We start from the raw sequence: 13,660 nt of genomic DNA, 5'->3' as shown, positions 1-13,660 counted from the left end.
TCTTGTACCAATCACATGCGATTTGTTTTAAACATATACTAAACTGAGCTGGCATGGTGACTTTAAAGCTCCTGCTGGTAAGCAGAACATGCCAAGCACAAACACAGATTCATAAACAACCTCTGTTCCTCCCAAGTCTTCAGGGCAGAGCCTCTCCACAAACAAACTAGGATCTGCCGAATTAGAAGCAAAGCAGCAAAGCGGGGTGCATCCTGCTTGAGCTGCTGCTTAGCAGAGACAAGTAATAATCTCGGAACGGCCTCCCCCCTCCCTCCAGCGCTAGGTTCTGGAGAAGACCTGAAGTGACAAGACCAGCCCCCACACACCAGTCCCACGTTACTGGTTCTCAAAGCTAAACCCGCATTGCTTTCGGACAGTCTGATTTTGGTGGTTTGCCCTCACCAAAATTAATTCTGGGGAATGCTCTTTCTAAAGTGACTGAAAGTCAAACTCACGGTCGGTAGAGTCAAAATTAGCTCCGTTTATTTACTGCTAATGTGTGACCCAGCAGGGCAAGGGCCAGGATTTTGGATTTAAAAACGTGTTTTTACAGAGCAGCCGTCATTCTCGGATCTCATTTGCTTCTATTGCATTCTGACCTAGTCCCATGAAGTCCTGCTCACGGGAGCGGCTGCTGATCACATTTTCCCCCTATAAAAGTGAACTCCAGTGAACCACACAGAAACAAAGACCTGCCCCACAATGAACCTGAAAAGCTCCACGCATACGGTACTATTTTTGCTTTTATGTGTCTCTGTTCCAGATCAGTCAGATAATATCTGCAACAAAGTCTTACAGAGTCCGACAGTAAGGGGTGAAAGAGGGAGAAGGAAAAAGGCAGTCACAGAAAAAGGCAACGGCAGAGCTACAGGGGATGCAGAAGTGATTAAGGAATACCAGAGTGTCAGGCCGAAAGGCCCTGGGTGACCTCTCCTCTATTTACCAGCACACCAGTTATCATCTATGACACCAAATTAATTTCACTGGGTTTAAACCGCTTAAGCACAGGTTATATGCATGCAAACACAAGGCGGGGGGGCAGGGGGCAGAGCCCCTCAGCCAGCCAGCACAGAGGGTGAAGCGCAGGAGAGCAAGGAACTAAGCAACGACTTTCATTTTCTGCCTCGGACAGAAATTCAAGGAAAAGCATTTGGGCCATGTGCATTTGATCATACATGACCTTTATTGGAGACAGGTGGGGTCATTTATTATACAGAAGTAACATCACACCATTCTCTTCCAATTTAATTCCTTTTAGTCTCCTTATAAATCTGTAGCAAAAGTGCACTTTTAACAGCTTTTAATCTATAGTATATATCTTTCAATATTATCTCTCAGTCAGGTATTTTATTTGTAAAAATGTATCACCAGATATACAAAATACATGTCTAGTGTACTACATTATTTTTTGTATTTTCTGTTTAGATCATTTTTAACTCAGTGCTCTCTTTTTTTTTTTAATTTTTTGCAAGACCTAGTGATGACAGTCTTCTGGTAGTGCCACCAGGAGAGGACTCACAGCTTGTGTGTGAACAAGGGGAGAAGACTCTTAGCCAGGAACGATTTTTACACAATAGGAACAAGATGACAAGAATGTTTGCTGTTATTGAATATGTCTCTTAAAATGACAGTACTCTGTATAATAAAAAATAATTAAAAAACCCGATGTCCGTATTTTATCTTCTGGAAGAGGAGATGTGCCAGGAGAATGAAAGCTGTACTCAGTTGGAATACAATGGTAATGATTAATTTGCTTTTTGAAGACAGGAGTTAATCGCTAACATTATGTTTCTGGTCATGGTAAGAAGAAACATACATACAGCCACCACAAGAAACTGTTTGTGAAACGCTGCTTTCCTGAGGACAGTATTTTGGTAAAGTATTTTATATCCTGTACAAGCCACAGAATTGCATAAGTTAAATGTCCTCAAGAACAACAAGCGCTGGTTTATACCATGAACGGCTGCGCTGGGAACAACACACGGAGGACAGCTCTTGTGTTGCCTAACAAGACGAGGAAAGGAAAATAGTCATTTCCACTGGTAGTTTAGAGCCAGCTGGGACAAGCTTTGGCACGGCAACAGGACTTTCCAAAAAGAAAATTACAGAAGGTTTTCTGAGATTTCTTACAAACTTCCTTAAGTTTTTCTTTCTAGTTATCCTTGAGATTATAATATATACACAACATAACGGATAATTACTTAATTTCAGTCTTCAAAAGACGAACAATTTCCCCTGTTAAGCAAGGCCTATAGAGGTAAAACAATCAGAAGCATTTTTGGGGGGTGTGTGGGGGGTGTGTGTGTTATGATTCCCGGATCAATACAAACATTACCAACAGATGAGGAGAAACACTTAGCAAGGTAATGCCTGGGTGGGTTGGTTGGTTTTCCTTCTTAAATGTTCGTTATCTTGAAGCTTAAGAACAACTGAATTAGTTACATAAATAATGCTTCCCTTGGTTAACCCTTCACAATTAGTGCTGTTTCTGTGTATTAGCATAGATTCAGAATGCTAGTTGCATCAGTTTACTATGTATCGAATGAAATGTTGAACAGATCCTGTTTCAGAATGAGGGCACTTTTGGTTTATGCAATAGCTCCAAGAAATGCTGTAGCTTCAAACTTTCTACAGCAACTGGTTGCCAGACACGTTCTTCAAAAGGTAAGGGCTTTTCTGCTCCCCTTACATCTGCAGCAATGTGGCTCTGAGTCAAAACATCTGCTTCAAAAGAAATACGCACAATGGACTAGGCTGAATATGCATAAAAGTTCCATACCTTCTGAAGAAGAAACAGAACAGTAAAAATAATATAAAAAAGAAGCAGTGCTGTTAGTGTTATCTAAAACCAAGATAATGCATAATGGCGAAATTTACAATGCTGCAGAGAGAGGTTTTTTTGTCTGGTTTTTTTTTAATAAAAATTACAGACTTGACATTTCCAATATGTCTTAGCTTTGTACTGCTTCTCAAGTCTGAGTCACCAAAAATATCCAGCAACCAGCTGCTGTTCATATCTTAAAATATGCCTTCAGCTGACACTGAATATTGAAATCATTCTGCTAAAATACAGAAAAACGACGATGGTAGAAACCAAGGTATAGCCTCAGGCCAACATTAAATGGTAAAAATTCTACAATGCTACTTTTAAATCTCTTCTTCAGTTCATGAACAAATAAGCAGCCAGGTTTCAAGTAGAGGTAACACAGATTTTGGAAGATAGCACGTAAAAAAAGCCCAGAAAGAAAACTGGAACAAAAGCTCTTCTTGTTACGGCAGTCAGCACTAATCCTCCACAAAACAGCAGGGAGAAACCTTTATTCGCCCTGCGGCATCTGTCCTGGTCCTACAGCAACAATGAGGAACTGCTTCTGCTGTCACAAATATGTTCCATTTGGACATATCTTGATCCCTTTTTTCTTTTATTTGTATACATGTATCTTTTGTCTTAGTCTCTTGACTGGTAGAAGAGGATATATCCAGATTCTGAGTTTTTGGAAATGTCTGATGTTAACCCATAGAATTCTTCAATGGCCTGGGCATCAATTTTCTGAAAATTAATGAGAATTATAATTAGCCTCAGTCAGAACACCACCCTAAGAATCCCTTTCCCAATCAACGCATTATTTTCAGTTCTTGGAGGTGATGCTGGAAAGCCACGCAGTATTAATACAGCGGTATTTCAGTATCACTGAATGCAACCAAATACAACAAAATATTATTTTTTTTCCACTCAAAACCTTATTCACTATTGAAAATAAAAGGAAATCAAGATGAAATAATAAACACCTCAGAAGTGGTGCCCTCTTAAGCTGGGCTACAAAAACACAAGGGATCCATGAAAACATATCCTTAAAAGAGTACAGGATGTTTTTATATTTGCTTTCTCGTTCAGACCAGTGTTATATTACAGACCTCTAGTCAGGAAAGGTAAATGATAAAAAAGCAGTCACTGCTCATCAAAGAATATTTTTGTACAGTTGGGAGTAATAAGGGCATCCTGAGCAGATTTAACATACAGCTAAAATATCTGCAGATTTTGAAGTTCTTGTGACCCTCTTACACAGAGAAGTCCCCCAAGTGCTACTGGTAATCACACCGTGAAACCTGTGGATCTCATCCGATTATGATCTTCTGATCTTAGGAGAGCTTTGTTTCCTTAGGATTTGCTGGTACAATGCATACTGGAATATTATCACAAGGTTTGTGTTTTGAGAGAAGTAAATTATTTGCCATATTAATAGAATTAAATGGTCTGCTTGTATTTAAAGTTGTGAACTATGTGCAGAAGAGCAGTTTTTCATTTTATACTCCAACCAGCAAAGCCTGGCGGGCATTTTAAAGGGCTTTTAAGATGCAAGTGCCACAGTCTTGATCCCGCTCCTGAGAACTGGCTTCACATTACTGAATTTGATTCTGCTGTCAGTGGAGAGCAAGTGTAGAGTCCAAAACACCGAAATAAAATACTCACAATGACCTGTGTTGCTCAGCACTCCACTGTCACTGTGGTTTAGTATTTTAGAATACTTTTAGGAGTCCTGATCCACAGAGACGAGAAACTGAAGTAGCCTGAATTTGTTGTGGAGGACCAAAGGGAGACTAGGCTGAAATCTCCCTCTATTCCCCAAGGAAAAAAAGATGAGAAAGCATAGAAATGCTCAGAATACAAGAAGCTCTGGGTTGAACGTCTGCTTTGATCATGAGAAGGAGTAGCAGAGACCAACTTGCGCTTACATCTTAAGAGAAAGGGACCACACTATACCTCATCAAAGAGCCTCCTCAGCTACAGAATCTATTCGGCAATGTGATCCATCACTGCTCACTGAACAGACTTCAGCATCATGGGCAAACACAAAAGCACTGGTTTCTCTAAGCGGCACTGTCAAACGCCCTGCAAGCCTAGGCCATCCTTTTCCCAGACGTTTTGAAGCACAGGAAAAACAGACACGATCAGTAAGTTTCCAGAAGATGCATCAAGGGCAGGACAGAGCTGCAGAAATTCTCTCTTGAATAGATTTGTTAAACGCTTTTCTGTTAAAAAAAATAATAGAGGGGGAGAGGAAACTCCAAATAGATGTTTCATCTTTCTTCTCCATTCAAGGACTTCAGAGAAGCTGAAATACTGTACTGAGAGCTTTTGCATTTGCACACAATTTATTAACATAATGTCTACTACAAACCGTTAGATACACATTTTAACAGAATAAACAGCAAAAGAACATTCTTCAGTCCTTGTAATATATTTAGCAGAGAACTCAAACATGTTTTATTTTAAGCGCCAACTAACTTGCCATGCAATCAAGTCTATTTCCACTACTCATTTTGAATGCAACTCAAACATTCGATACAGATTAATTCATTCCACAGATATTTTTAGTTTTATCACAGCAAAACTGACTTCCTTTTTTAATTTCACTATACACAGAAAACACAGTGGAACTGAAAAAGGATTATATAGGCTCTATTCCTCCCATTGTTAGCTGACCACATATATTGTGGATAGCAAAGTTTTACCCAGTTGCAGCTTTAAAGCAACAACCAATAATCGATGGTTTCACAACTACTTTTAGGATTCTGCAGCCTCACCTGGCATGAAGATGATTTTTCCTGTTAACTGATCTTAAATATCCTCGGCTCGTTTCCAGACAACTATTCTGGCTCCCCAAACCAAATCCTTTTCTTGCTTACCATTCATAGCATTTAACTGAATGCTGCAAATCTCCAAACAAAACATTTGACATACAACCATGCTCCCCCTCTTCTCGATTTGGAGAACTCCCTGGAAGAACACTTTTCCCTCTCTGTTTCAGACAAACATTGTCACTGTGATGTCACCTAGCTGCTCTAATGACAACGTGTCAAATTAGCCAGAGATAATTTACTTAGGTTTCTCAATTAATTTTGCTTGGTGCAGTATCCCATTTGGACTGATCTGCCTGCTGGATTTGATGCAGTTGCTTTTCACATATGTTGTAGTATGTTTGATTATCATCTATCTTCAATTTAATTGAAAGTTGGCCTTCCAACCAAATCCAAATAGATAAATAAATATGACCTCACTGCTTCTGACATTTAGTGAGCAATAAGGATGAACTACTTCCCACTGACAGTTCAGAGCTATTAATTCATACCTACCACTTGCCAAAAATGCATCACACCTTTTCAAATGTATTTAAGGGAGGAAAGCTCTCTCCTGTGCTCTTTCAGTTGCAGTTATCTGCACACAGGTACAAGGGCTCTGGAGTCACCTTGGGAAGGCTGCTGACTAATATCTGTTTTGTTATGTAGACAGTTCACACCTAGAATGGTAAGTCTCCAAAGCTTAAAAAAAAAATATTTTAAAAAAATCTGCTTTCAGGTTTTTAAGTGTCTCTGAAGAGTAGAAGGCTCCTGTGGTTAGCCCTAAAACCAAAAACTTATGTAGAGTTGCCATTTCAGGGGATTTGGGGCTTTAGGGTTGGTTTTTTTTTTGGCCACTCCATTTTTGAGGACAGGCTCTGTAATGTCATACATACAACATATATTTCCTGTAGTGTCACCTTATGGCCAACCACAAGCGGTTTGAAAATAGCACTTGGTCAAGTTCAGAGTAGAGATTTAAATCTCTTTAGGCAGCAGATGGAACTGACAAAAGTAGTTGCGGCTTTGCTTTACTTTTTCAGTGAATAGCCTAGAGCACTACTAAGGCACTAATCCTCAAGAGCTGATGACTGAGGAGAGAGACCAGAGCAGTAAAACTGCCTACTTCCCCCAGCAGCCCGCAGAAAGCAGAGCAGCAGCAGGAGAGGAAGAGCAGTCTCAGCTATCCTGTTCTCCTTGATCACCGAGCTGCCAAAAATTCAGGCGAGTTCTAGAAGGCTGAGGAAAGAGAAAGGGTGGCAAGTCCTAGACAGAGGGAGGTGAGAGGTAAGCTTCATGTTCATCACACACTCAGAAGGCAGGAGCAGCTACAATAGATAGTGAAGAGATCCTCCGGGACAAAGCCAGCAGGAAACCCTGCGCTACACTCCTCAAAGCAGGTCAAGCGGCAACTGTTCATCTGAAAGGGGCAACGATCTCAAATGACTTGTGCAAAACTCCCATGTGCAGTTTTTCATGCCCTCCACTCCACCGGTAGGAAAAACAAAGCATAAATTTAACAGAAACCAAACACCACGTGCAGACACCAGCCAGGGAGAATCTTCTAGCAGGAAAAGGAATCTTAAACTTCCGGATCCGCAGCTGCGGCAGAGGTAGGCTACAGGACGGGGCTACATTGCTAATCCTGATCAAGACAGTGAAAACTCAAAGAACCAGGGAAAACACAAAAAGTAGACATTTCAGATCAAAGAGTTTTATTTTTACAGCATTTTAGATAAACTCTGTAAAAGAAGATGAACTTAAAAAGAGAAAGCCATGATTAAAGTTAGAAAAGCAACTTAAAGGAAAAAAGAAAAAGCATCCCTCCAGGAGAGAGGAGCTACATTCTAGCTTCCTTGTGACAGCTGCTTGAATTTACTGTCCAATAACAGACAGTGCATATTTAAAAGCTATGTTTTGGCACACCTATAAAAGTGCCAACAGTGTTTGCAGATAAAAAGAAATTCTGCTTTGACCTAAAAACTAAGATACAACATAGAAGTGACTGATAGAAAACAAATATAGAACAACAAGATGGTTATTTTACATCTACTTTTAAAATGTAAAGTTTATGTCCTGGATGGAAAAGACAGTGAATACTTGCATCTAAAAATATTGAAGTGATCCCTATTTCCAAAACTAGCTGACACAGCAACGTACTTCGTCCACGACAGAAACAGAAGAAAACAACCCTCAAAATATGATAATGGGAGAAAGGCACCTGTTCATATTGTCACCTCTGATATTCAACACTAACCAAAAATTAAAAGAGGAAAAAAAAAAAAAAAACCTGGAGAATGTATTGCATCTTTATTTCAACACCAGCAAGGATTTGGTGGTACCGATTTAGGCACTTAGCATCAAGCTTTAACCTTGACATCTCAGATGCAAGCAGTACATTTTCATCTTTACAAAAAGCAGTTCTACTGTGGTATTTGCTGTTTGATATTTGCTTAATAATCATGTGAAATACATGGATATAGAAATATTTTGGATATTAGCCTTTACAGATAGGTTAGTAGAAAAGTTAAGGAAAAATTTGCCTGGTGAGACTGTCTAAACATTACCACAAACAAACCAAATGTCTTTGTATACTCTCAGGACCTTACTACAGTCTCCCAGATTTTTTGTACAGATTTTCTACACTTCAATTTGTTGAGGAAAACTGCCTACAGGAAAAAAATAAAAATAAAAAAAAGGTTGGAAGTTCTTAAATGCAACAATGAAACGCAGCTAGCACAAAGCAAGTCAGCAACAAAAAGGAGCGCAGAAAGGTGGGTGGAATAAGAGCATTTCAGACCTCAAATAAGACCATTATGGTATTTCAGCCCAAGCAGGTGCACACCACCTGAGGTGTCAACACAGCCCTCGTGGCTTTTGCCCTTCTCCATACTCCTTCTATAACGAAGACACACAAACATGCTGAAGTTTACTTTTGAAACTTCCAGAATGATTCTGTGCACAAGTTTTGCTGAGATACTTTCACAGATGCAAAAGCGAAATCTTGGACATAAAAACAGAGCTGGAGAGTGATTGCTGCCTACACTTGTTTTCGCCACGTAACAGCATACCTACCTCCACAATGTCATCATCAAACAGCAACCAAAAGCCATGGCTCTTCACAATGGTGATATAATGTCCACGATTTGGACCACTGTCAGAAAAACAGGATTGAAGACTTATTACTCTTGAGCCTACCAAGGCAGGACCACTGCTCTCCCATGTGATTCTAGCTATCACCAGCAGAGTTACATTTCCCAGCTCTTAATACTCTCTAATATTATTCATAACATTGTTTAGGTTCTTAAGACTTTGCCAAATTGCTTGAATTAAAATTTCTGTCTTTGCTACTTGCCAAATACAATATATTCAAAATACACAATTTTGTAAATATTTCATATAGTCTCATATGTTTCACAAAACAAAATTAAAAGCCAGTTAATTTTAATCAGTGTTTTATTGCATTCACCACTACTGAGTGTTTTGACCACTCTTCCAAAAATCGTAATAACCGTTTGAAATATTTTATTTGCACGGGAAGTATTTTTTTAATTCTTAGTGTGGTTTAGCCTATGGCTGGCTGCAGACTAGCTGGCTGCTGCTGCTGTTCCCACTTTTCTGGTGCCAGTTTCCCAGTTGATTCTATCACCTATATCCCGAACGCTTACCTTGAAGGGAAGGGACAACAAAACGACCTAGTTCAAAGGGAGACAGATCTGCAGAGTGAGCAAGGGCAGGCAGACTGCCCTGAAAAGGTAGTGGTTTGAGACAATAAACTATACGGATGGAAACCTATGGTTGGAAATCTACTAATCTCAAATTCTGAGAACAGTCCAGAGACACAGTAAAAAAAAAAATAAAAAATAGCCCCCCCTCCCTTTAATTTTCACTTAGGATCTACATAAGGCTTTAAACCAACCTATATTCATATCAGCTTTAGGCAAAAGAAAGTACTTCTCCAGTCCTTCCAGAACTACTGATACACTTAAACACATTACCTGTATCACAGAATGAAACTTTGTTTAGAGCAACTAAGCGAAAAGTAAAACTATAAGGGCAAAATATTTAAAAAAGTTCTGAGAACTCAAATATTTAGAAAATAATAGTTTATCTTAAGCCTTTGGCAAGGTCCTAGTAAGAAGTGAAACCAGAAGAGTCACAGGACTCCTAAAAACCCCATGTGAGACAACAGGTTTGAGAAAAAAAAGCAAAGCCATTTAATATATCTGAATTATTAGTCACCATTGTTAAAACATTTAAGTGTAGTTACAGGTATAACGAATTAATAATCTACAGAAGAAAATGCCTAAAACGAGAACCTAAAAAGATAAAAATAAATAAAAAAAATAGCACAACTGTACCACAACAGAAATCACCTAGAATTCCGTGTGGTTTCTTTATACTGAATCTATGCAGTATTATTGTGTTAATTACATTGTCTTGCTCCTCACACTGCCTTATGAATTCAAACTTCACACTTCCAAAAGGCAGTTTTAAATACTTATTTTGCCTTCCATGGCTGCTTTTTTCCTAAAAGTGCTTAAATTTTTTCCTCTTTCCTTTTAAAAACAGAATTAAAGCCACAACAACAAAAATATAAAAGAGTAAGGACCTTTCAAAAAAACAGCAGTACAAAGTTGATTCCACATGGTGGCACCAGCTTCTAAAAAAACTTCAATGGTTTAAGCAAGTAGCAACGCGAGAACTGTAACTTAATTGTATTTTAGTAAGTGGTTTTCCAAGTTTTGTTTTTATTTCATTTAGCTTTCCTGGAAAGTAGGGGTGGGGTTTTTTTGTTGTTTCTGTTTTTCAAAAGACTGCTCTTACATTGCTACAGTTCAAAGAAACAACTTGTCTGAATAGCTACCACATTTGAAAGCTGATAAAAGATCAAACTTCTGTACTCAGAAAGCAAGATCTGTAACAGTAGAAGTAGTAGTAAAAAGACTGAAACACTTTTTTAAAAAAATACTTTGATAGCTAGCTCTGACGCTGCTTAGCATGCTCCCATACTGTCAGCTGCAGTACTGCTACAAAAGGGCACAGAGATGACACTTTATATTTAAAATACGAATTTTAAATCTAAATTTCAAGGAAAGGCATTTAAGGTTGAGAAAGCACAATACCAACATACCTGCCACAGTGAACAACTACAGCCACCAGGTCATACATTCTGTCAGGATTTGTAGCGTCTCCTGAAGTGTTAAAGAGCCGGAGCTCCAAGGGAAAGACTACACGGTAGGAGAGTTTGGTGTATCGATGCAGCTGGTCCATGTATTTGAACCTTTTTAAGTGCAGAGCTAGAATCATGGGCAACTTTTTCACTCTCATTCTGAGCCACAAAAATATGTTAAACAAAGAACAAGGTATTAGCAGATCACCTAAACCAAACCTTTGTTCAAGAACAATTTCAATACGGAGAAGCCTCTTAAATGATGAATACCTTCAAAAGGCTGCTTTTCTCATGTATATTCCAACAAGAACAGACAATATTTATTCTGAATGATTAACTACACAACTGACATTTGAATGCAGGAGAACTGTCTATGCTGAAAGCATCATATTTTTTATCACATCGACGGGAAAAAGAAGAGATGGAATAAATCTGTCTTGCTACTCTGGCTAGGACCGAGTATGAGGTGAGAAATAAGATTTTTGTATATAGTATTCATAGTGAAAGCAGATGGGATGGTTTTCAGTGGCTTTAAGCTGATTAATGCTAACTGGGGAAAATGTGAATATCTGGAAGCACCAGATATAAGCTCTTCTGGGAGGAATACAAAATTAATCTCTTAATGTCCCTCTGATAAGGTTGCCACAAAGTTATTTGGTCTCTCCACTCTTCCTCACTCCCCCGCCAAACACAAACCTAAACGGTCTTACATTTTCTTTTTACTGAATCCACAAGGTGTAATTTTCCCACAGCTACCCATTTTAAGAGAACATTTACATTAGCCTGAATATTTGAACCTCACCTCTTCTGTGCTTCCTGTTTACTGCGGCACTGCTCACAATAGTATTTATATTCACTGCATAGAGTTTCAGTATTACTAAATCCTCTGTGGAAATGAAAGAAAAGTCAGATAAGCAGGGATATTCAGTCAGACCACACAGTTAAAAGTTACTGCTAATAATGCTGAAAAAACCCAATGTACACACAGAAGATGAAATTCCTCTTATTCGTATTGCTCATAGCTCCCCAACACATTTTGGGTGTATTTGTCCCAGTCTTCAGATGTAGTATCAATGTTCAGCTGGAAAATTCTGGAAATTACACCCTCAAGTATTAACTGCATACTTTCTGGGCAGGAATCAAACACAATAGGTAATAAACAGCAATAAGGTGACTGCGTTTTGTTTCCAGAGGTAGACACTCCATCTTTTCTTTTGTGGCAAACTGCATGTTAAGAATTACAGCCACTAGCCACCGACTAGCCAAAGTCTGGATCATCTTCCAGCTCCTAGCAATTATACAGCCATTATCAGCTATTAAAAAGCCAGATGCTATATGCAGCCTGCAGTATCCTAGCAGCTGATAAGCCCTGGATCTAGCAGTCAAATACATGCAGCAAATTTCTATCAGAAAAAGAAATATCTGACCTCAAACATCAGGATCAGACAGCTGAAATGCAGTAACAATATTAAAACAAGCAAGAATTTGTTATGAAACCAAACATACCATGTTTAGTTTTGATAAAATCTAACTATATGATGTAACAATTTTAAATTCCCGTAAAAGAAAGGGGGGGGGTGATCAATCTTACATACCACTAAGAAATCATCATAGTAATTAGCTACTAAAATACACTAAGAAAGTAGCAGCTTCAAAAACCCACAATAAAGGTAAAATGAACAGCTCTCTGAACAGAACATATCTTACCATAAGACAAAGCCTACAACTGTTGCACAACAGAGCAGCTAAGCTAGGCTCCTTCCTTCTGACCAAAGGCAGGTATTGTTTCCATTCCCAATTATTTTCATTTACCTTAGACAGTGTGTAATTGATGTATTTTGTTCCACATCAACCGACAGATCCAGAAAGTCCTCATCTTTGCTACTAACCTTGAAAAAAATAAGAAGAAATATTTCATAACAGTTTGGAACTGGCAGATTTCTTTTAACCATTTCTGGAATGGTGCAATGTCCTTGTTGCAAGTAGACAGCTTCATGATAAATATAAATATACACACACACACAGAGGCCCTTTCTTGAGGTAAACTAACACTGAAAAAATAATCTGATGTGTTGTAACAATCCAGAGGGGAGTATTAAAAAACAAATTCAAACCTAAAACCCCAGAAAAACACCCACCAAAAAAAATCCAAAAACAACCAAACCAAACAAAAACCTTTCTTGCAAAACATCTCTCCCCCTTGAGACTTCAAGACACATCTGCTTACTTCACTGGCAAAACTAAGTTTTTAACCACTCAGAGCTGCAGAAGCTTTAACCATATTCCAGTCTGTTTTGTAGACTGATACAGCTTTCTGCTGCATTTCAGAGTTTAGCAGTAAACACTTGTAGGAAATGCAAAAACAGGCAGATGGGTTTTCAATTAAATGGGTTAGCAGCTAGAAAAACTATCTTTCCATCTGTGGAACAGTCACATTTAATTTTTCTTGAGACAGAAGCTTATTAATGTCATTTTTAAAGCTTCTGTTCACCACATAGCCATAACTTTAGATGTAAAATGCCAAGAGCAGTTGTAATCACTTCTCTTTTTTTTTTTCTCCCCATCTGGGTTTTCTTTGTTGTTTTTTTTTTTTTTTTAAGAAATATTAAGTCAGACATAGCACATGACTAACTACAAATTCGTGGTCTGAAGGTGGTGTGGTTCTTCTAATTCTAGTCTTTGTGGCACTTCTTTTGCTCTCAAATAGAGCAGCTATGGACTAGCACCAAGAAGCACACACTTCCAGTTCAAAAAATTCAGTTAATCCAAGAGTTAAATAAATAGTGAGCAATTCTCATGTAGAAACACAACATAAACTATCAATCACTGACACAGGAAATAACATGAAGACAAAAAGGCAGCTTATAT

The 13,660-nt window shown here is 38.5% G+C and overlaps 1 protein-coding gene across 6 annotated transcripts in view; it reads right to left on the bottom strand.

Moving 5' to 3' along the window:
* Positions 1–1,160: 1,160 nt before the first annotated feature.
* Positions 1,161–13,660, bottom strand: part of LOC102050811 (ubiquitin carboxyl-terminal hydrolase 12-like) — a 33,502-nt gene continuing 21,002 nt past the window's right edge. For all 6 annotated transcript variants that reach the window (XM_027809261.2, XM_027809262.2, XM_055727391.1 and 3 more), the window contains 5 exons: positions 12,605–12,681; positions 11,595–11,678; positions 10,754–10,951; positions 8,695–8,773; positions 1,161–3,550 (listed from right to left, as the gene is read on the bottom strand). In XM_027809261.2, the coding sequence (XP_027665062.1) occupies positions 3,449–3,550; positions 8,695–8,773; positions 10,754–10,951; positions 11,595–11,678; positions 12,605–12,681 (540 nt within the window). In that variant the 3' untranslated portion in view covers positions 1,161–3,448. The remainder of the gene's footprint in view (positions 3,551–8,694; positions 8,774–10,753; positions 10,952–11,594; positions 11,679–12,604; positions 12,682–13,660) is intronic.

The sequence above is a fragment of the Falco cherrug genome, chromosome 15, assembly GCF_023634085.1.
Source record: "Falco cherrug isolate bFalChe1 chromosome 15, bFalChe1.pri, whole genome shotgun sequence".
Lineage (NCBI taxonomy): Eukaryota > Metazoa > Chordata > Aves > Falconiformes > Falconidae > Falco > Falco cherrug.
The sequence above is the reverse complement of the archived record's forward strand: the minus strand, read 5'-3'. Positions and strand labels throughout refer to the sequence as shown.